This window comes from Falco biarmicus, chromosome 19 (assembly GCF_023638135.1).
Source record: "Falco biarmicus isolate bFalBia1 chromosome 19, bFalBia1.pri, whole genome shotgun sequence".
Lineage (NCBI taxonomy): Eukaryota > Metazoa > Chordata > Aves > Falconiformes > Falconidae > Falco > Falco biarmicus.
Genome location: NC_079306.1, coordinates 1,451,727 through 1,474,318, shown reverse-complemented (window position 1 = coordinate 1,474,318; position 22,592 = coordinate 1,451,727). Strand labels below are relative to the sequence as shown.

The 22,592-nt window shown below is 63.7% G+C and overlaps 1 protein-coding gene across 3 annotated transcripts; it reads right to left on the bottom strand.

Annotated features, from left to right (window-relative positions):
* Window positions 1-23: 23 nt before the first annotated feature.
* On the bottom strand, window positions 24-20,560 carry ASIC1 (acid sensing ion channel subunit 1). 3 transcript variants are annotated; one of them, XM_056321871.1, is made up of 13 exons: window positions 20,357-20,560; window positions 20,105-20,219; window positions 19,295-19,689; window positions 18,038-18,233; window positions 4,784-4,934; window positions 4,193-4,320; window positions 3,818-3,968; window positions 3,666-3,722; window positions 3,437-3,590; window positions 3,261-3,352; window positions 2,980-3,059; window positions 2,266-2,370; window positions 24-2,097 (listed from the first exon to the last, which is right to left on the bottom strand). In XM_056321871.1, the coding sequence occupies exons 3-13, from the start codon at window positions 19,657-19,659 to the stop codon at window positions 1,993-1,995; spliced, it is 1,584 nt and encodes a 527-aa protein (XP_056177846.1). In that variant the 5' UTR covers window positions 19,660-19,689; window positions 20,105-20,219; window positions 20,357-20,560; the 3' UTR covers window positions 24-1,992. The 3 variants fall into 3 exon arrangements, with proteins under 3 accessions (XP_056177846.1, XP_056177847.1, XP_056177845.1); XM_056321872.1 differs by lacking the exon at window positions 20,357-20,560 and having other exon boundaries at window positions 20,105-20,256; XM_056321870.1 differs by lacking the exons at window positions 18,038-18,233; window positions 19,295-19,689; window positions 20,105-20,219; window positions 20,357-20,560 and adding an exon at window positions 5,590-8,263.
* Window positions 20,561-22,592: the final 2,032 nt, after the last annotated feature.

Here is a 22,592-nt window from a genome sequence, read left to right as displayed (position 1 = left end):
ATATCATTCTTTATATCACCGTTAAGAGTAGCAGGTATTGATGTACAATGCATCTGTCATCTTATTGTGCTTCCTATGAAAATGTGTGTACATAGTACAGATACCAGAGAGAATTCAACACTTTATACACTTGAAGGCATTCAGAGATCAGTAACAGGGGGAAAAAAAAAATAAAAATGGCACAAGAACAAGGCCTAAATGCTACTGGATGGGTATCTACACTGATATGATGCATACAGAGATAGATATATATATATGTACACATATATATATAGTCATATATATTATATATAAGAAATATAAAATGCAGATGGCATAATAGAAAAAAACCAAAAAAGCATGTGTGTATGCTTCACCAGGTGAGCGTCAAGGTCAAATCCCAGCCCCATCTTTAAAAGCTTCAATGGGAAAGAGAAAGAAAGGAAATAAATAAATGAAACGCAATGAAACGTTAGGAAAAATCCATAAGAAAATTTATGGATGTGGCCGACCCGTCATCTTTGGGCGATCGCTGGATACAAAGGACTGACCCCCAGTTCCTAATTTTGGTCAGGAAGCAAATAATAATAATTAATAATAATAATAATAATAATGACAATACTAAAAAACCAAACTGCGGTTTAGAAATAATAATTACGAAACCGACTTATTGCAAAAGCTCTTAAAGATAAGTAGCACTTCAGCCCCGGGAGGGCTCTGGCTTGATGGGGGGAGGGGAGGGGGGGGGCTGGGGGCTGGGGCCACAGCCCACCGGCGCGAGGTGATGGGTCGGGGGGCAGAGGCTCGGCTGGTGCCGGACCCCGGCGGGCAGGGCAGGACGCGGCGTGCCGGGGAGAGGCAGCGATGGGGGAGAGCAGTGGTCCCAGGGCAGCAAGCCAGCAGATGCCCCAAAGATGCGCAGGGCTCGCAGTGCCCGGGGGGCAGCTGCTGTGTGTGGGGTGGGGGTGGGGGGTCAGCAGGGGGGAGCCTACGGTCGCGGGGACCAGAGGACCCTGTGCCACGGGGTGTCCCTCGGCTTGGGGACCCTTTTGGTGTTGGGGGTCCTGTGCCCACCTGGCCAAGCTGGCTGGAGCTGGGATGAGGGCCAGGGGGGCTCCTTCTGCCTGTCCCCCCTGAGGATGGCTGTTTTTTGGGGGAGGGGGCGCAGGGGGTAGCGCCAGGCTCCCTGGGGACAAGGAGGGACAGGGCTGGCACTGGCCAGGCTGCAGGGAGCCCAGGGGAGGTGGGCAGGGAGGCCACGCTGCCGCCTGACCCACCGTGGCCGAGGGAGGGTCCTGGGTGCCGAGGTGGCCCCCCCGGCCGAGCACCCCCCGGTGGCACCCCCGTCCCGGGGACAGGGTGCCGAGGAAGACGTTCCGGAGCGGTGGAGGCATCCCGTCTTCATCACCCAGGCAGGGATGGGCTGCGGACCACCGCGGTGCCGGGGGACAAGCGAGGCTCTCCCAGGGGTGCTGAGCCCACCGCCGGCTTCACTGCAGGGTCCTCAGCCACCGCCCCGGCCACGCAAGGGGGTCCCAGCCAGCGGCAGCCAAGGCGTTGGAGCGGGATGGGCATGGAGGCGACGGACGGACAGACGGACAGGGCTGTGGATGGAGACCCTGCGGCCCGACGGCCGCTTCTTCTTGGCTTCTGGGTTTGTCGTTAAAAAGGCCGAGGGGGGGGGTGGGGGGGGATGGGGCAGCCCCCTGCCCCAGCCCGCTGTGCGTGTGTCATCCCCGCGCCGCCGCCGCGGTGGCCGGGCTGGATGGAGCCTCCTCGAGTCTCTGAACGAGCGGGGCAGGCGCTGAGCAGCTGCCGCAAGGGCTGCGCGCCGGGTTGGGTCCCATCCTGACCCGACCGCCTGCCCCGAAATGCGAGGCCATGGGCTCTGGGCCGTGTCCCACCGCGGTGAGGAGCGAGGTCCCCTGGCTGTGTCTCTCCGCTGGCGCTCGCGGGGACAAGGGCAGCTCTCCGGGGGGCTTTGGTAGCTCAGGTTGTACATCCAGACGTCGGTTAGCAGGTGAAGTCCTCGAAGGTGCCCCGGGCCGGGTGGTGAGGTAGGATGTTGGCTGCGTACGTCATGCCGGCCGGGTGGCCCCGTATGCTTTCGCAGGGATTCTGCGGGGCAGAGGATGGACGGGATGCTGGGGTCGCTGGAGTCACCCAGACCCCCCCCCAAATCGGAGTCCTGCCTCCACACAGCATCTCCGCCTGGTGTCTCTGCTCCTTCCCCCAGCACCCCCCAAACTGGGACCCCCCCCCCAGCCCCACAGACCCAGCACTCACGTGGCGTTTCACGTCGTCCATGCTCAGCGCGACGCCCTTGTCCGTGTTGTTCCGCTTGTGGTTCTTGTGGCACTTGCCCCGCCGGCACAGCCGGTGCTTAATCACCTGCGAGAGCCAGATTTCGGTCCCGGGGGGGTCCCGGGGGGGTCCCCCCTGTGTCTCACAGGCATTTTGGTGCTGCAGGAGAACCTGGGTCCCCCCCAGTGTCCCACAGGCGTTTCAGCGGATAACTGGGGTCCCCCCTGGGTCCCCCCAGTGTTTCGGTGGATAACCTGGGTCCCCCTCCATGTCCCCCTGGTTTTTCAGCGGGTAACCTGGGTCCCCCCCTGTGTCCCACAGGCATTTCAGTGGATAACTTGGGTCCCCCCTGGGTCCCCCTGGTGTCCCAGTGGATAACCTGGGTCCCCCCCATGTCCCACAGGCATTTTGGTGGATAACCTGCGTCCCCCCAGTGTTTTGGTGGATGACCTGGGTCCCACCCCATGTCCCCCTGGTCTTTCAGTGGGTAACCTGGGTCCCCCCCGGTGTCCTACAGGCGTTTTGGTGGATAACCTGGGCCCCCCCGGTGTCTTGGTGGATAACCTGGGTGTCCCTCCTGTGTCTCATGGGAATTTTGGTGGATAACCTGGGTCTCCCTGTGTCTCGGTGGGTAGCCTGGGTCCCCTGGCAGCCCTGGGACAGCAGCGATGCTCAGGGACCAGCGGGGACACTCACCTCATAGGCGTAGTCAAACAGCTCCAGCACCGTGAGGATACTGGCCCCGATGAACAGCCCCATCTGCCCCCCGATGTCACCTGCAGAGAGAGGGCAAAGCCACCAGGGTGGCACCGGTGGCAGGGGGAGCAGGGAAAGGGCAGAACCGCTGTCACTGGTGCCCGGCCACGGCTGTGGGGTGCCCCACGCTCTCGGCACGTCCTTGTGCCTCAGGACCGGCGCGACGGCGCAGGGGGCTGACGCGAGCCCAGCTCGTCCGAGGATGCTCCCGGCACACTCACCCAGCAAACCGGCTACCTCGTACGCCTTCTTCTGCTCGATCGTCTCGTAGTTCAGGGCTTCGAAGAAGATATCCAGCACCAGGATGTTCTCCCTGCGCGGGATGTTAAGCGGTGTCAGGCTGAGGTTCGGGATGCAGGGAGAAGGAGCCGCCGCATCCCGGCGCCGCAGCACGTACCCGATGTACTGCTCCGACTTGTTGTACTTTTTGGCCAGGTACTTGGCGGAGGCTTTGCTGGGGATCTTCACCATGGAGAGCTCTTTGCCGTAGCGGGTCACGTTGCAGGGCATCTCGCAGACGCAGTACTCGTTGTCCTTTTCCACCAGGAAATCTGAGCGAGGAGAGAAGGAGATGATGGAGAAATCCAGCACCCACAGCTGGGTCCCGCGGGGCTGGGCAGCCTCACCTAAGGCTGGATCTGCGCACTCCTTGTACTGCTCCGGGGTGCAGTAAGGGGCATCACCTGGAGGAGGGAGAAAAAGCAAATTTTTTTCCCGGTGGGACGACGCCAGTGGGCTGATGCCGGTGGGCGCTGGAGCCGCCGTGCGCAGGGCTCACCTGGCATGTGCACCATGCGGCAGTTGCAGTTCTCCACCAGGTAGCGGGTCTCGCAGTCGATGCGGCAGGCGGTGATGCTGTAAGTGTCGTAGAACTCCGAGTCGCCCGCCACGGCCTTGCAGTCACCCCAGGGAGGCGGCAGGTAGATGAGCTGGGAGGGGGCAGGAGCCAGGAGTGAGGAGAGAAGCCCACCGACCCCCAGCATGCTGGATGCATGGCGGGGGGGAGGGGGAAACCCTTGCTGCAGCGGTCCCCATGGCCGGGTCCCCCTCTCCCCGTGACGTGGGGACAGGAGGAGGCTCAGCATCCCACGGCCGCTCCAGCCCGCAGCACAGGGGTGGGGGGAGCACCCCAGACCCCCTCCCCAGTCCCTACCCGCTGCTCCTGGCAGGACACGAAGGTCTGGAAGCCGGGAGCCACCCCGAAGCCCAGCTGGTCGATCAGCGGGGGCTCATCCTGGCTGTGGATCTGCACCTTGATCCCAGCTTCGAACGAGGTTTCGTCTGCGGTGGAGAGAAGTGGGGGTGAGCGCGGTGCTGAGCCCCGGTGCTGCGCCCAGCCCTGCTGCAAGAGGCACCAAAACTTCTCCTGTCTCCCACCCTTCCCCTGGGCAAATCCACTCGTCTGTGTGTCCGTCCATCCATCCATCTGGTTGCTACAGCATCCCCTGACCCTCCTGCTCCAGCACCCGGGAGCGCGGCAGGAGATGCGTTCGACTCTATTTATACAGGAGCGATGGCTGCTCCTCTAAACCGATGGGGAGTTGCCATGGCGAAGAGCAAAGACGAGGAGGAAAAAGGAAAGAAAAGGACCCGAAGTGATGAGAAATGGAAGGAGGGATGAGGAGGCAACCTGAGGGACGTGGAGCCGTGGGGTGAGGGAGCCGGGAAGGGGCCGGGAAGCATCCTGGGAGCTGCTGGTGACCCAGTGGACCCGCTGGTAGAGCTGCTGGGGTGGGGGGGTTACCTGTTTCCCCCCACACGGGGAGGTACTCGTCCTGCTGGATGTCCAGCATGATCTCCAGGCCGTTGCCGGTGCCCCCCTTCATGGTGATGAGCCGGGGCTTCCCGTCCTGCCCCGCGTTGAAGGTGTAGCACTTCCCGTAGCGGGTGAAGACCTGCGGGAGGGGACACGGGGCTGAGCCTGGGGACCCTCTGCCGGCACCACCGAACGGAGCCGGGGGGCATCAACACCCTGAGACGAGCTGGCCCCAGCCTGGGGGTACGATCCAGGACCCAGGCTCCTGCCCTATGGGGGGGTCTCCCCCGTGGAACCGCTGGGTTTGCCCTGGAGGAGGAGGAGGAGATGTTCCCCACCGAGGCGCAGGGCACGGATTTGGGGGAGACACTTGGCAGATTTACAGCACCTTGCCCCCCCCTGGCAGCCCCAGCTCCCCAAGACGGCGGCGCTCAGCCCTACACCCGCACCAGCACCTCCTCCATCCCTGCTGGGGCTGGATGGGACCCTGAACCCCCACCCCCACCCTGTCTCCCACCGTTCCAGCCGATGCCGGCGTGTCCCCACGGTGCTGAGCTGCTGCCGGCCGGGGCGAGGGGCGCGTGAGGCCGGTGGGCTGCGGCTCGCCTGGTGCCCCCCAAGCGGCGGTGATGCTGGGACGGAGATGCTGGGCACCTCATCGGGCAGCACAGCGGGTCTCCGTGGCCGGTGCCATCCCCGTCACCAGCGAGACACCCCGGTGCCCGCCGTGCCGGATCCAACACCACGCCGGCCGGAGCTGCTGGCTGTGCCTGGCCACCTTGGGGGCTACTCACCACCGCGAAGTCACCGGGACCGCACTGCTGGCCCCGGTAGCTGCAGCTCAGCAGCATGTCCTCCAGCTGGTGGCAAGTGCGGTTAAAAAACCCGTACAAATTGAGGGGCTCGTCCTCATCCCAGGGGTCGGGCTGAGCCGGGGAGAAGCCCAGCTCCATCCCGGGCTCGTAGTCAACCAGGGGGGCCAGGTAGAGCAGGTCCTGGTGGCTGAGCTGCGAGACCCGCACGCGGTTGATGTTGCAGAAGGTGACGGCGGGGAAGGTCATCTCAGGGCTGTCCTCCTCGCTGAGCAGCGTGACGTGGTGGTACTCCAGGTAGTAGACGATGCGGTCGGCCACCTGGTAGAGGAAGACGGAGAGGGAGAGGAGGAAGGCCAGCGCCCAGAGCGCCTGCCGGGCGCCCAGGCTGCCCTCCACAAAGATGTGGCTCAGCCCGTGCAGCGTGCAGCTGCTGGCGAAGGCCACCAAGTCCGTGGCTGCCCCGGCGTCCTCTTCCTCCTCTTCCTCCTCCTCCTGCCCGTACAGGAACTCGTCTGCTCCGTCCTCTCCTTTGCCGGGGGCTGCGGCGTCGCTCGGTCCTTCCTCGCGGGAGAAGGAGATGGTGCAGAATATCTGGAGAGGCATGGTCCGGCGGGGGGGGTCCCAGCTGTGGCGGGGGGGTGCTGGCCCACAACCTGGGGGTCTTCAGTGGTGGTTCGGTTCCTCGGGGGGTGGGGGAGAGGAGGGAAGGAGGAAGGGGCAAGTTCAGAGGAGAGGCACGGAGAAAAGGAGCGAGAGGCGAGCGGGAGCGAGGGAGAGGAAGGGAGGGATGCTCGGAGGGGACGGAGAGGGGGGTATATGAGGAGCAGGGAGGAGAGGAGGAGCGAGGGGCGGTTCTGCGGGCTCCCCGGGTCCCCTGGGACCCTCTGGCTGCAGCTGGCAGGATGGAGCAGCGACGTCGCAGGCTCCAGAAGCACCGACGACGCCGATGCCTTGAAGCTCCCGGTGCTGCCCTGGGGGGCCTGAGGGGCTGCCAGGTCCGGCCAACACGGGTGTGCACGGGTGTGTGCGTGGGCTGCCGGCGTGTCACCGACCCACGCCGCCTCCTCCGTCCCCGCTGCGGGGCCCTGGCAGCCTGAGCGGCTGCTCCAGCCAGGCGCTCCCCGCCGGCTGCCAGGCTGTTTCTGGTGCCACCATATGCCGGCTTCTGCGGGCTCTTCCACAGGGCGGCTGGAGCCAGAGGTTTTTTTCCAAAATTCCTGCAACACCGACCTGCTGCAGCACCGGCCCAGGCTGTGCCGGCCAGGAGGAAGGATGCTACGGTGTCCCCAGGCTGTCGCGGCACTCATCCTGCCCTGGTGGCACCTGCAGGCCCATCTCCCAGTGCCGCGGGGCACGGGGACATCTGGCAAAGGCAATGTCCTGCCCGGTGTGAGGTCCATCCTCCTCGACACCGGGGCTGGTTTGGGCAGGATTTGGCTGCTGCCACGGTTCAGGTGATAGCTCCTTGCGCAGAACCCAGCCGGGACGCAGTGGGTCACCTCCAGATCCCCGTGGGGGACAGGGATGGCACCCAGGCTTCTTGTTGCTGAGCTGGGTGGGGGTCCCGGGGAGGTGGTGCAGGGTGGGGGGATGGAGCCAGCACCCGGGCTGGCTGCTGGGAGCAAAGATGCCGCTTCCCTGCAGCCCTGCAGCCCCCACCTGCGGTTGGCTTTTCTCCTGCTCTCAGCGCTTGGTAAAAGCACCGATGCAACCGCAGAGCACTCTCCGGCCTCATCCTGGCACCACTGCCGCCGGCGCTGGCCCGCGGGGAGGGGAAGCATCTAAATACAGCAGAGCTCCAATGCACCGGGGGTTTTGGCCCATGCCAAGGTGCTGAGCGCGCCCCAACTCACCGGTTTGGGTGCTGTGCCTCTTCCCCCCACCTCCCTGAGCCCATCCCAGCTCGCAGCCAAGGGCACCAGCAAACCAGGGGAACAATTGCACCGGGAAACTCGTACAAATCCGGTACCGGTGCAAAGTCACCCACTTTGCTGATGCTGGTGCAACGGGCAGGGCGTGCGCCGGGGGTCTCTGCCAGCGCAGGCTTAGCCGAGACGATGAGCAGTGGTGATGTGACATCGGGTTGTCCCTCCAGGGGCCATCCTGGGGGTCCCCAAGCTCAATATTCCCACCAGGACCCTCGGGTGAGAGGAACGTAGCAGATGCCACAAAGCTGGGGATGCTGGCAGCAGCGGGGAGGCAGGGCGGGTGACCTTGGGGACGAGCGCCGGAGCCAGGGGATGAAATTTCATCGCACCGATAGCAAAGGTTACAGCCTTGGGGAGCAACCCAGAGACTCCGAGCTGGAAATTCATCCTGGGAAATGGGACCGGAGGGGTGGTTGGGTGGCTGGGAGCCACCCTGCCGTGGGGACCAGGTCCCATCCTGCCCCTTTGTCTGGGATGGAGGAGAGCTGAGCTGCACAGGGGGCAGGGGTGGGCATCAGGGGGCTTCAGTGGGGAAGGGGTTGGGCTGGCTCAGCCCTGTGGGTACAAACTGGGTGCAAACTGGGATGATGACACACAGACCAGTGCTGGAGGATGCTCTTGGCACGGAGCGAGCAGGTACGAGCCGGCTGAGCTCGGGGTGGGTTTTCTGGTGTTCCCCAGCTCCGGGATGGGGAGTTTCTGTGGGAGGGCTGCAGGAGGGAGGCGAGAAGGTGGGAAAGGGAAGAGGAGCCTGGAGAGGGGGGGGGGTTTAGCCCCGGGGGGGTGCTGATGGGTGAGGGGTGCTGCCGGGGGGGGGCCTGGTGGTGCAAGCGAGGGGTGGGGAGGTTCAATGTGGCTTCTGGGGAGCGATTGCAGCAGGGCGAGGGGGAGGCTGGAATGAAAACACTCCATCATGGGCTGGGGCCCTTCACCGGCCTCGCTCGGCTTCACCGGCTGCAGGGGCTGGTGGGGGGGGCAGCTCTGGTGACCAGCCCCCATCCCAGAACCAGCGCTCGAGCCAGGGTGAAGGTGACCAGGGACGGTGACACCTGCGCAGGGGAGCACGTCCCCATTCCGCACCCAGTGACAAAGTGTGGCCGTGTCCCCGCGGTGCAGGGAAGGCGGGGGGGGGGGGGGGGTCGTCCCGGTTTGTGCGAATTTTGGAGGTGCTGGAGGAGTCCTTGGGCTCGTTCCAGCTCCTCCCTCGCCAGGAGTTATTTTTACCCTCTCTCAGGTAAAGCTTTGGCGGGGGAGAGGGACGGGGGATGCTATAATTAACCGTGACATCAGCCCCCGTGGCGGCGCGTGCTGGGATGATGCCACCACACCCCGACCCACCGCTGGGGACCGGGGATGCTCGATGCCCTTCGCCCCGCCGCAGAGAGCGATGCGGGATGTGGGATGCGGGATGCAGGATGTGGGATGCAGGATGCGGGATGCAGGATGTGGGATGCGGGATGTGGGATGCAGGATGTGGGATGCAGGATGCGGGATGTGGGATGCAGGATGCGGGATGCGGGATGTGGGATGCGGGATGCAGGATGCGGGATGCGGGATGTGGGATGCGGGATGCGGGATGTGGGATGCGGGATGCAGGATGCAGGATGCGGGATGCGGGATGCGGGATGTGGGATGCGGGATGCAGGATGCGGGATGTGGGATGCGGGATGCGGGATGCGGGATGCGGGATGTGGGATGCAGGATGCAGGATGCAGTATGCGGGATGCGGGATGCGGGATGTGGGATGCAGGATGCAGGATGCAGGATGCAGGATGCGGGATGCGGAATGCGGGATGCTCCGCTGTAGCCTTTGGCTGCTGTCCCAGGGCACTTGGGCCCTGCTCAATGCTTTGCAGCTCATCACAGGCCTGGGAAAGGAGGTTCCCTGGGAGCGGGGGAGCACGGAGGCGGTGGGGGGTGGGGTGGGTGGGGGGGTGGGGGGTGGGGAAGGAGCGGGAGGGGGATTTGACGGCAGCAACAGCACATTTCACAGCCTGTCACGCTTTCATGGCAGAGGAGATCAAAGCCGGGATGGAGTTATTCATAGAGATAAACCAATCCCCGAGGAGGCGAGGAGAAAACAACATTGCAAGCTCCGTTATCCCAGGCCCGCCAGCGGCAGCCCGGCTCCGGGGGGGCTGTCAGAGAAAGCCCCCTGGGAGCTGGACCCCTTTGCTTTGCTGTTGGGGCTCTGCCCATCCCTGGCAAGGACCAGCTGAGCCGGGGCCGAGCTGCCAGCATCACCCCGGGGGTGCCCAGAGGCTGGAGCCGATGGGTGGGAAGGGATGAGATGGGGGGGCAACCCCACGGCAGCGGGATTTGGGGCTGGATATTTGACGAGGAGGTGGGCGCCGCGCAGCCGGGTGTATCGCGCGCCAGGAAGGGGTGGGAATCAGGTTTGGCCCCACGAATGTGCTTTGAAGCTCCCAGAGCTGCCGAGATGCCGGTGGTGGCACCTGCAGCATCTCCATCGCCGCGCTGGGCAGGGCGAGCTGCTTGGGGGTGCTCAGGGGTGGCAGATCCCCTCCCCGAGCCCGGCGAGAGGCAGAGCCGGGGCAGCCAAGCGAGCTGGGATCGCCTGGGCAGCCGGGATCTCTGCCGGGACTAATCCTGCCGCCCCTTATCAGATGCTGCCACCTTGCCTCCGCTCGCTCCGCCAGCCAAGCTGGGTGCAGCTGGTGTTATCCGGCCCTTTATCCCCCAGATTAGACGCTTCACAGTGGATTAGCATGTCACATTCTAATGCAGAAAAATTGATGATTAAAAAGGACTTTTCCCTCTGTATTATTCCCCACCTCCGCCTCCTCTCCACCCCATCCCCGCGGGCACAGGCAGCCCAGCCCCAGCCGGGGGGACTGGTGATGCTGGGCGATGCTGGGCGATGCTGGGTGATGCTGGGTGATGCAGGAGCTGCATCCCTGGCTCCTGTTGGGGGATGGGAAACTAAAGGTCCCTTGTTTTTTGGACCGGGGGGGGGTGCTGGCACGCTCCATCCTGGCTGCTGGTGGTGGTGGGCTCAGGGTGGGCTTCAGGACCCCGGCTGTCCCGCCCCGCGTTATCGGCTGCAGCCCCAGCATCCGCAGCGCCAGGACTTTAATAAAAAGCACATTATGGTGAGTAATGCGCTAAGTGGACTTCATTATGGACCCGGGGCCTCCCCGGCTCCCGTTGTTCCGTATGATTTCCTATCAGATGAGCCTTATCTCCTCTCCAAACGCTTCCATTTAAACTCCATTAATCTTTCAAAGCTTCCCCGGGCCAGTGCTGCCGAGCGCTTCCCAGCCGGGCGCCACTGCTGCCGCCCCTGGGTGCAGAGACCACCTACAGCCCCACCGGCTCGGGGTCTCCGGGGGGGGTTCAGTGGGGACACCCCCCCCCCCCCCCGCAGCGCCACAGGCAGCCCAGCGTGTCCCTTCACCGTGATGGCTCCCACAGCCGCCGTATCCTTCTCGCCGGGATCTGTCGACGCTCCGATAATGGAAACGGTTTGGAACGCCGAGAGCTTTCCGGGTGCTTTATCCATCAGTGATGTCCCCGCTGTCCCCTAGTGCCACGGACGGGTCACTGGGATGGTGGCGGCTCCTGCCCTGCCCGGGTGAGGAGGATGCTGCCGAGGTGCCGGTAATTCCTGGGCAGCTGGGATTATTCTGTGCGGATGCTGATCCCAACGCTTTTCCGCGGTTCCCACCCATCACCCCTAAGCAGGTTGCAATTTTTTCCGACATCCTTCACAATTGCTCAGGCCGTCCGTGCCGGCAGATCCAAGCTGATGGTTTTAACTGGGAGGGGGCTGGGAAGTTGTGTTCCTATCTGCTTTTCTTGCTCCGGCTCCTGTACACATCACGGTTTTCAAATCTAATCTAATCCAAGCAGGGTTGTTACGCAGCTCCGGCGTGTGGCTGCTCTGGATGGATCCTCCTGGTGCTTTAGTGAGGATCAAGGACCAGGGGGGGCTTAAAACCCCCCTGATAAACCAGAGGATGAGTGGGAAGCACCCTACCCCAGAACCATCCTGCATCTCATCTCGGTCCTTACGGGAAAAGCCGGGATGCAGATGCACCAAACCTTCCGCACAGCCGAAAAAAAATAATATAAAAAGTCCCCCAAAATAAATAAAAGGTTATAATATCCAAGTGTCGGGGTCTGTATAAATAAATAAGAGCCTGAGATGGTGAGGAGCTTCTTGAGTCATGGTTATTGCAGAAAAACGGGGATGCCTGCTGCTTGGAGAGCCCCAGCTCCAGCCAAACTCTGCAGGTGATAAAACAAAGGCGTCTATAAAAAGCCAGATAAATTAAAAGTGAGGCAAAAGGCCACAAGACAGTTAATTTCCTGGATCTCCCTGGGGAGATCTCTGCCTCCTGCGGTGCTCCCTTCATCCCTGCGCTCTGCTGTGGCTTTTCCCCCTAGGAAAATGGCACAGGGTGGTTTTTCTGGGCAGATTCTTCGAAATAGCCGCGGTCGGCAAAGGCGCTGGGTGCCTTTGGGTCTGGGATGAAGACCAAAGGGAGGATAAGGGGGAAGAATCTGGAAGGATCCCGTGTGCCAGCGGTGGCCCCGGGCTGCGATCTCAGCCTGTGGCTCCTCGGGGGGCCGGTAGCCACGGGGCACACGTGCCCAGGGCAGCCCGTCCGCAGCTCTGCTGGCGCTCGACAGCCTCCTCGTCTCTTCCAGCAGCCACAGATGCCATTAAAGCTTATTAATAATCATTAATAATTCATTTGTTAATGACTTTCTATGTGCAAAGGCATGGCAAGAGGAGCAGGAATAGCCCCGAGCCGCTCCCAGCTCTTGGCACGACACCTCGGGGGGCGTCGGGGGCGTGCAAAGCGCTCCCGGACGTGCAAAAAGTGCTTTGGGTGCACGTGGCACCTCCGAGGGTGCAACGGGGTGTCTGGGGGTGCAAAGTGTCCGGGGGGTGCGTGACACACACCCCCCCCCCAGTGCACACAGTGTGGGGTGCGCTGCTGTGCACCACGGCTCTGGGCACGCTGCCGGGGCTGGATGTTGCCCCCGGGCAGGGACCAAAATGACCCCCGGCTGGGCCCGATCCTGATCCCGCATGTCCTTCTCTCTCCTTCCCTAATGGTGGCGGAGATGTCGTTCAGGGCTTAGTGGTTTGAGGTGCTAAATAATTTACCCACTCCTTTGTGGAGCGGCTAACGAAGCGGCGGCGAGGCACAGGCACACGCCGGCCTCCCAGTGCGCCGTGCTCGGTGCCGGTGGCCTCAACCTGCTTCTTCCCGGCCCAATTCTGCGCCAAGCCCAGGGCAGGTCCTGCGGCACCGCTGCGGGATGGGTGTGAAATGCAACCGGCTTCACACGAGCGTCGCTGTCTCCACGTCGGGGTGAGCACAGCCAAGGGACCCCCCATCCTCCCGCCTGCATCCTGCCGGGCGCCACGCTGGGGAAAACTGGGATGGAGCTGGGGAAGGAAAACAGCCGAGGAGCAACACTTGCCGGCGTCTCTGCTCTGTGCCCGAGGGCTAAACTGCTCACGGCTGCGTTCTGGATGATTTGCTTCCAGCAAAATATCATGATACTTGAAAGTCTCAGAGCTGCCGAGGAGCTGATGGAGTCGGGGCGCTCCGGTTGCGCTGCGCTTCCCAGGAGAGCCAAGTCCCCGCGGCTGCTCCTCTGCTCCATCACCTCCTGCACCATGTCCATGGGTTTGCTTCGTGCCTCTGGAAAACGATGCGACCTCTGGGGTCAAATGATGCTGCTGTCCCACGGATGCAGGGGGTGAGCCCTGCCAGGAGGTTGCAGATGATGCAGGTGGGGATGGTGCGGCCAGGGAAAAACCTCCGGGATGCTGCAGGTGAGTGGCTGCTCAGAAATAACAGATCCAGGCGAGCGGTTTCAAATGCTTATAAGTTATTGAGGAGCCCCTGCGCCGCTTTAAAAAGTGATTTACATGAATCACTTGCATGTCTTACAGAATTTGTAAAGGCACCGGCTCCATCGGGGCTCAGCGCGCAGCCGGGGACCGGTCCCAAGCCAGGAGGACGGGGCTGTGGCCACCATCCCCCCCCCCCACGCGTGGTCGCCAAGTTGTTTTTCCAGAGCCAGATGGGCCCGTGCGGCTTGTTTATGAACTGTCAAAAGCTCCAGGAAATCTCTGGGTATCAGTAATTCCCGCGCCCGCTCTCTCCAGCTGCGTTGGAGATGCTTTTCACTCCGGCTCTATGATTATCCACTAACGCTGCGCCGCAGGGGAGCTCTGCTCACCGCAGGGCTGCTGGGCTGGTGGCTGCCGCGGTGCTGCGTGGGGCCGTGGGGTGCTGGGGGCTGGACCCCTGAGACCCCCGCTGGGTGCTGGAGTTGGGTTCTGTGGGGCTGAGGGTGTGGGGAGAGCAGGGAGCCCAGCAGCATCCCCCGGCTGAGCACCCTGAGAGCGGCAGCCCGAGCGCGCCCCATCACACCTCACCCCCCCGAGGACCCGTGGGTGCTGGAGGACCCCCAGCACCCGGAGCAGGGAAGGTCGGAATGACCCCAGGGATGGTTTTTCAAGGGGGGAAAAAGCTGGGGTGGTCCTGGGGTGGCAGGAGCTGACCCCCAACACGTGCTGGCCAGAGCGAGGTGGGCTGTGAGCTGAGAAGGGAGCTGGGGGGGGTGCAGAGGGGCTTTGGGGGGTGCAGAGGGGCTTTGGGGGTGCAGAGGGGCACGCATGGGGGTTTAGCAGGGTACGGGGGGTGCAGTGGGGTGCAGAGGGGCAAAGCAGGATCTGGTGGTGCCCAGTGGTGTAGTGGGGCTCACAGGGGCGGTGGGGGGGCTCAGCAGGGTGCAGTGGGGTGCCGTGGGGAACACCGGGATGCTGCTGTCTCCTTTCTCCATCGGAGCGTCTCCTGCTTTGCTCCGGAGATGGGAGAAAGGAGGAGAGGAGGAGCGTGATCGGGGTTTGCTGGGTTTGCTCCAGACTTTTCGTGCTCCCTGCCTTCCTCTTCCTCCGCGCGCTCGCGATTTCCAGGGCAGAGGATGCAGAATCCGATGCAAAAGGCAGCGGCATGATCTCCACGTCAAACTCAATTCTCCCTCGTGCCAGCTCAGCCCCGGAGCCTCATGGAAATGGTCCAGAGGTCTTAATCCTCCGCAGTTTATCGAGGATGTCCCGTGCGCTCTGCCCCAGGGCTCCCAGCTCCCATGCCAGGGCTCAGCCACCGTGCCCCGGAGCAGGATGGTGACCAGGAGCCGGGGACGTGACTCTCCCCTGGCCCAGGCTCGTGATGTGTCAGAAGGAAAAGCTGCCCACGGCCGTTGCACCGTGCCGGGGGCGGCTGCTGGCATCGCCCCTGGCTGCACCCACCCCCCAAAAAGGGGCTTCATGAGCCCGGGGCACCATCCTGAGGTGTAACGCTGGTTTCACACGGGGCAACCCCAGTTCCCATCGCATGGGCCATACTGGGGTGCGGAGAGGAACCTGATCCTCTGGGTATCTCCTGTTTCCCTGGAGTGGGAAGGAAATTAATGGGGTTTAGAGCCCCGAGACAGGGATTCTGGGCTGTTCCCTTGCTGGGTGAGGAGCAGATCCATGGGGATGAGCCGGGCTCCAGGGGTCCTTTGCCGACGCAGGGAGGGAGAGGAAAGGCAAGCTGGGAGCCAGCGGGTCCCGCGTTCCCGCAGAGGAGCAAGGGCTCCAACTTATAAATAATGAAGTAGCGAGCGTGAAACATCGATCTCTGCTGCTAATGAGCACGTCAGGGAGCACAGCCCCGAAACAGAGGCGACAGCCAGGGCGATCCCCCCTTCCCCGCAAAGGGGAACCGGGGGGCTGTCCCCTGCCTGCCCCACGCATGACCCCAGGCTCAGGGCACTGGCACGACGATGGGGCCATCGAGGCAGGATTTGCCCTTCAGCCTGCTGTTTGTCCCTTCAGCCTTCCAGGGATTTTGCTGGGATTTTGGGGCTGAGGAGAGGAGACAGCCGCACCTCCCTGTGCGGCATCTTCCCCATCCTGGACCGCTGTGGGGTGGCAGAGACCTCTGTGGTGCTGGGGTGGCTGTGAAGAGCTGGGGCAGGGCCAGAGTGGGCCAGTTCTTATCCCCTGGGTCTTCTTAGAGGGGTCAATCCCCCCCTATGGGACAAGCCCAAGCCTGCTCAGCTCCATCTCCATCCCTGGAGCATCCCTGCATCCTGCACACAACTGCCGCTGGGGAGCACCCAGCCCCCGCGGTGCCACTGGCCAGGGTGGGTGGGGATGGAGGGGGATGGACAACGCCAGGGACCCCCGATCCAGCCTGGTGACGAGGCAGGATGAAAGAGGAGGTGGGAAAAGCCCGTACGATCCCAGGATGGGCTTCCCCACAGCATCCCGTACCAGCCCTGCCTGCCAGGAGCTCCTGTCCTGGCTCCAGGGTGATGCTTTGCGGGGGCGGGGGGGGGATCCTGAGACCCACAGCCCCCCTGGGGTCCTCCTGGGTGGGTGCACCACAGGGGGCACACAGGCAGTGCTCCCGGGGGGCAGGGGGGGGCTGGGCTGTTGTGGCTGCCCTCAGCGATGCTCTCCCACCACCCAGCAGTGGGAGGGGGGGGACGCGGGCAGGGGGCAGCTCTGGCGCCTTATTGTCACCCCGGCTATTTGGGTCACGGCAGCCCCTCATCTGCATTCGCCGCGGCCCCCCAAGCCCTCCCTTCTGCTGGGGACAGATAACGCGGCAGCGTCCGCGGCTCTTGCCGTCGCCTCCTGTGCCGGCCAGCATCAGCATGCAGCCAGCATCGCCCGGCGGCCACTTGTCCCTCAGCTGTCCCCACCGGCCCCCCAGCTCCCCCCACCTGCCACGGCACAGAAGCTAAATGGCTGCAAAGGGGACAGGGGCAGGGGGACACACACCAACATGCAGCTCCCCCCAGCCTGTGAGGTCTGGGCAGCCCCCAAATCCCCCCTGGCAAGGTCCGTCTCCGGACACAGCATCCCCTCTGGATCATCCAGAGGGAAAAAAGCGGGTACCAAAGCACCCACCAGGAGCATCCCGCCAGCCTGGGGGTTCAAGGGGCTTCCCGAAATGCAGAGGTGACAGCCCCTGCATGGGGCAGTGGGACCCCCGTCGGGGCAGCACGGGCTGGGGGGATGATGCATCACTGCGTGATGGTCCCCAGCACCCACTGCCCTCACCCAGCACCACCAGGCACAGAGCAGCCCCCTCCCCAGCCTGGGTGGCCGCAGTCTGAGCCGGGAGGAGGGAGCAGAGAGGCGGCAAGAATGAACCTGGCAAACCAAGCCCTGGAAAAGCTTCTGTGGGCGCCGGGACCCCTGTGCCGGGATGGGGGGAAGTGGGATGGGGCGGCTGCCAGGACCCTGGCGCGGGCACCAGCACCCCCAGCCCCACCACGCACCCACCCACCCGTGCAGGGCTGCGAGGGGCACCCAGCCAGCACCAGCCGTGCAGCGCGGAGCCAGCTTTTTCCAATCCAATCCATTAAATCATCCCAACCTGCTCGCAAGGAATAATCCAGGCAGGAATAACAAACCAGCTGCAAGTCGATTTTTGCCTTTTGCCGGTTGGAAGGGATGCAGAAAGCCAAGATCCCGACAGAGGAAGGTGGAAAAACTGGGGGGAGGGTCCCTGGGGGGAGGGCTTCAGCACGGAAAATGCAGAGCCTGGTGGCAAAACCATCCAGCGGCTGGGGACCCAGACCCACTGGAAAGGATCCAGCCCCCTCCGGGCTGCAACTTGCCTCCATTTAACAAACAAAACACCCGACTTGACACCAGAGAATCGCTCCGTACAAAGAGCCCGTCGATGGAATTATGGCAGAGGATCAAAATCCCCCCCATCGTGCTGGGAGCCGGGTACCAGCTCCACGGGAGCCCGGCCGGTGCCGTGATGGGCTCAGCACCTTCATCCCTGGGATGTCCCCATAGGCTGGGGACAAGGATGGTGTCCCCAAGCAGTGCGGAGCTGCACGCTCTGCACCGGAGCCAGCTCGGGAACAGCCACCCCGGCTGCCGAATTTATTAGGCAGCCCCGGAATAGCCGGCACTGTTTCATTCCCAGCTGGATGGGGGAGAGGCAGCCGCAGCGGGATAAAGGCTTTATTGTGCGCCGGATCCGTGCACCAGCGCGAGACGCAACCTCTGTGGCGGGGCACAACTCCGTGCCGTGCCGCCAGGACCTGCTTTTCCCAAAGGATTCGGGGCTCCCTCGGGTCGTGCTTTTCCCAAAGGATTACGGGGGCTCCCTCGGGTCCCTGCCAGCCATCGCTGCGGCATTCCCAGCATTTCCACGGGTGCCTCCTGCCCGCGGTTTCCAGCACAGGTTTCCATCCCGGTGTGCACAACCCCGCTTTGCAGAGCCCCAGCGATGCCAGGGGGCTGGGCCCACGCCGGAGCATCCCATGCGGATGCAGCCAGCGGCACGCGCTCCCGGTGATCATCCACAGCTCCAACCCCCCACGGCATCCCCTGGCATCCCCTTAACGAAGATGCTGCCGGTCCTTTTGGAGGCAGAAGTGGCTACAGGCGGCCAAACGCCCTCGTGGTGTGGGGGAAACGCGGCACTCACCACTTTGAAGTCTTCGGGGGTGCATTTCTCCCCGCGGAAGAAGCAGGACAGCAGCATCTCCCGGATATCGTGGCCAGCCCGGTCATAAAATTCCAGCATATTGAAAGGTTTGGGTTTGAAATTTCGAAAGTTCGCCTTATCCTGCAGGATTTCCAGCTGCTTCTCATCGGCGGTCTGGGTATCTGGGATCTCGTATCTTAGGGGAAAGAGCAGGCAGGAGCTCAGGCTGGACCACAACGGTGGCTCCCACCGGGAAAAGCCACTTGGGCTTCCCAGGGGCTACTCCTGCCCCGACCCCAGCACGGGCTCAGCAGAGTCCCGGGCACGTCGCACGTGGTGTTTTCAGAGCATTCAACGGCACAAAGTGGCCCAGGGGCACAGGAGAGGTGGCCAGAGGATGGGCGAGGAGGAGAAGCCGGGCAGTGGCCACATACCTCACCAGCTTGCCCCACAGCTGGGCTCGTCACTGGCCCTGCTTGAGGCCAGCCCAGCCGCCTGTCACCTTTGGTGGCATCACGGCCGCAGGCAGTGGCATGGCTGGGGGGTGGGCTGAGCGTGCTGGGGCTCAGCCCCTGCTCTGGTGGATGCAAGCCCCTCCCTGGGGCACAGGTGGGAGCAGCGGTGAAGACCCTCACCAAACAGCGGGGGCAGGGAGCGCACCTTGCTGCCGGCACCGAGCTCACCACAGGGGCTTGGCAGCACCCAGGAGCCGCTACAGCCAGGGGGGTGGGCTGGGGAGGGTGGGCGAGGGGCTCCCCTGTGGACCCCACCCCCGCACAGTCCCACAGCTCGAGGAACGGCACCAACCTCCACTCGTGGTGCATGGGTGATGCTCAGCAGCTTCAGCTGCTGGCACCCCTGGCCTCACCGCATGCGTCGGGCACGCGGGACACGGCACTGGAGCCATGGGTGCTGGATCCACCCCGCGGGCAACCCAGGGTGGCCCTGGCCCTGCTGCGTGTGCCACACGCTAGAGATGGGAGTTATAGGTGCCACATCCACCCCGGGCAGCACAGCGTGGCAGCCACGCACCCCGGAGCCGCAGCAGGACCTGACGGCTCTCGGTGTTGCCGCACAGCGGCCGCGTCCAGCTGGGGAGCTGAACTAACTCGGTATCCGCTTCTTCACAGAGACTAAGGAGATGCCGCCCACGCCAGTCACGGAGCGCAACCCGCCACAGGGCACGGGGCTGGCATGGTGGCACGTCGGGGCACCCAGAGGTGCCACCTGGGACCCCCTGGAAGCGCCAGCACCCACCTGTTATTGAGCAGGGCGAGGAGCTCGCCGGCGTGGTACAGGTCGTTCTTGGTCACCCGGCTGAAACGAAACTCGTTGAGGTTGCAGAAGGTGACGGCGGGGAAGGTGAGCTTGGTGGCCGCCACCTCGTCCAGTTTGGTGACATGGGGGTAGAGGAAGTAGTACTGGATGCGGTTGGTGCAGACGAGGGCGAGCAGCGCCAGCGAGCCCAGGAAGCACAGCGCCCAGACCACGCGCTTCAGCGACAGCCGCTCGTACGAGAAGATGTGCGAGAGCCCGTGGAGGGTGGAGCTGCTGGCGAAGGCCTGGATGCTCACCGGCTGCCCGCTGTCCACCTCCTCCTCGTCCACTTTCAGGTCCATCATGGTCCGGGCCGGCACCGCGGGGTGGCCACTCTGCCAAGAAGGGAGCCCATGGGTGCTCAGCGCCACGCTGGCCTCGTGGGTGCTGCCGCTGCCTGACCCACCGCGTCGCCGCGCAGGGATGCGGGGGATGCAGCCCTCGCGTGGGGCAGAGGCTGTGCTGCGCTCTGCTCTTTCCCCCAAGCCCAGAGATAAATATACACACACACACACACACACACACACACATATATATATATATTTATTTATTTGGCTGCAGCCTCTTGCGATTCCTCCTCTCTCCCCTCCCCAACCCACAGCAGGACTGGGGTGCTGCACCCCCCCCAGCACCCTGCCACATCCTCCCCTCCCCTCCCACCCGTCCCCCCCCTCTCCCCGTCCCCCCTCTCCCTCCCCCAAATGGCCCCGGCGCATCGACAAACAGATGAAGGAATTGTAGGATGCAAACCTGGAATCAGGGCCGGCGGCCACAGCCGGAGCTGGGCTCCTTCTGCTCCGCGCCGGCGGCTGCTGCTGCGACGTGGGTGCCGGGGTTGGGACGAGCCTCCCTCCACCTCCTGCCGCTGGGTGGGAAGATGGGAGTGGGAGACACGCAGAGGGTGCGAGAGGCACCAGCGATGGGCGAACCGGAAAGAAAAAAGGGGATGGGGGGGGGGGGGGGTGGTGGTGGTGGTGGGAATAAAAATAGCCTCGGTGGTACCTTGGTGCAAGCGTGGGAGCGGGGATGCGCTGGGGCCTCGCTCAGCACCCTGCCGGGGGACCGGAGGCGACCATCGCCGGCGAGGAGGCAGCTGCCGGGTGCGAGGAGAAAGGAGGAGGAGAAGGCAGGCGAGCAGGAGGCTGCTTCCCTGCCAAACACATGGATACCTCCCCCCGTGGCTATCTGGGAGCTGGTGGTTTCTTCAGATGCATAATCCGCATGAAGTCATTGTCTGTGTGCTGGTGGGGCTGGAGGCCGCCGAGGGGTGCCGCAGGCCGGTGGGCAGCAGGAGAAGGAGGAGGAGGAGGAGAAGAAGAAGGAGGAGGAGGAGGAGGAGGAGGAGGAGGAGGAGGAGGAGCGGGGCGCTCCAGCGCTTGCAGGCTGCTGGCAGGGGCTGTTGGTGCTGCTGCCGTGTGCATGTGGGTAATGTGTGTGTGCGTGTGCGTGCGTGTGCTGCTCCCATCCCCCAGCGCTGCTCCGGCTCCTCGCTCTGCTGGAGCCCCCACGCCCCCCCCCCATACAGCCCTGACCCGGCTCTCCCCTGCCACAGCCCCCACCGCCCTCGCAGGCGTCACCCATGGGTGGCCCCAGTGCCGGGGTGGCACGCTTGGCTCGGTCCTTCTCCGGAGAACCGAGGGCAGGTGTCTTCCAGCCCTTCGTGGCCACCTGCTCGGGGTGCTGCGGTGCCTCCAGCACCTGCCCTGGGCTGGCCGGGGTCAGCCCCACGCTTTGCTGCCTGCTGGCGTGGTCCCCGGCACGGTGCTCGCCGCAATGGGGGCAGAGGCTGAGCTCCTGCCCTGGCGCAGGACACGCTGCCCCTTCCCCAGCTCTTCACCTTCGGCCACTGCGAGTCATCAGCAAGGTGCCACCATCCCCAGGGTGCTGGGTGCTGGGTGCTGGGTGCTCTGCTCCTCCCCGGCGCGGGATGAGAGGGTCGCACAGCTCTGGGTGGCATCCCCTAGCTTCCTCCGCATCTCCCACCCTGCCTCACCTCCACCTGCCCCCCACGAGCGCTTTGGGGAGCGGGGTGCCCCCATCACCCGAGCTGGGGGGCAGCACCCCATGGCAGCCCTCTGCCCAGCAGCGGTGTGGGGGGCAGAGGCTGCAGCAGGCGCTGCCCACTGTTCCCAGTAAGGTGATGGCAACCCAATGGAGCAGAACTTTTCCGTGTCCTTTGCAATGTGATGTCGGGAAGGGACAGCCAGGCACAGGGGGCACCCCACCAAGCCGTGCCCCCACCCGAAGGTGCCCTCCCAGCGTGCTGCCCCTGCTTGAAGCATGGCTAACGGGAGCATGGGCACTTTGGGGTACAGCAGGGTCAGGCGCGTGTACCCCATCCCCAAATCCCGTGCCTTGGGCGCTCTTGGTTTAGCCCTTTCTGGAGCATCCGCCCCCAAACTGTGTCCTTGCCCAAGCAGGGACCCAGGGTTTTGCAGCAGGACGTGCTTGGGGACACCCTGGGGAGACAGAGATGGGGTCCAGGGAGACCCCCAGGAGCCAATGTTCCCCTCCCTCACCATCAGGCGCAGGGACCACCCTGCCAGCGCTTGGAAACGTGGCTGGGAGAGTGGCGTTAGCGGTTCCAGTTGGCACCAGCTCTGCCTTTCCCTTCCCCACTCCGTTCCGCAGCGCGGCGGCATCGCCTCCCGCCCCGACACCCGCCTGCCCGCAGCCGCCGCTCTGTTAGGGCTCCCGGGATAAACCCGGAGAAGGATGCGCTGCTTGGAGAAGGGAGAAGTACATTTTAAAAGGTGTTGGTGTGTCTGCCTGTGTGTCCCTTCCGTTGTTTTTTTTTTCTCCTTCCAGATGAGAAGTCGTTCTCCACAGCGGTTTTATTGCCAGTAAATCCACCGGCAGCGGCGAGGCACGGGGAGGGATGTGGTTTTGGGCCGCAGCGGATGCATGTGTGGATGTACAGGCGAGCCTTTGCTTTCCACCGCACAAGAAACCCGCGGAGAAGAGTCTCCGCATCCCCAAGCCACCTTGGCTGGAAAACACATCTTCTTGGGGTCTCCAGGAGGGGGTTGCTGGGGCCCTCCAAGCACCCCGGGGTCCCTTTCCTTCAGGAACCAGGAAGGAAGCAAGCGGCCGAAGGAAACTTCCTCGCTGCTGGCCCCTGGCCAGGAAGGATGCAGCTGCATCCTTGGAGTCGAGTGGAGCGTGGGGAGCGGGAGCGTTTCCGTGTTGGTTTTTTTCAGGGGAGCCACGTGAGGGTTGTGTTAATTCCTGCTGGGAG

What these genes read in the sequence shown, in the direction of transcription:
- ASIC1 (XM_056321870.1), bottom strand. Translation starts at nt 6,213, where the DNA reads ATGCCTCTCCAGATATTCTGCACCATCTCCTTCTCCCGCGAGGAAGGA. An exon ending in TGTCCTGCCAGGAGCAGCGG is followed by an intron (nt 3,969 to 4,192) that starts GTAGGGACTGGG and finishes GCCCCCTCCCAG; the next exon opens with CTCATCTACCTGCCGCCTCC. An exon ending in CCGCATGGTGCACATGCCAG is followed by an intron (nt 3,723 to 3,817) that starts GTGAGCCCTGCG and finishes TCCCTCCTCCAG; the next exon opens with GTGATGCCCCTTACTGCACC.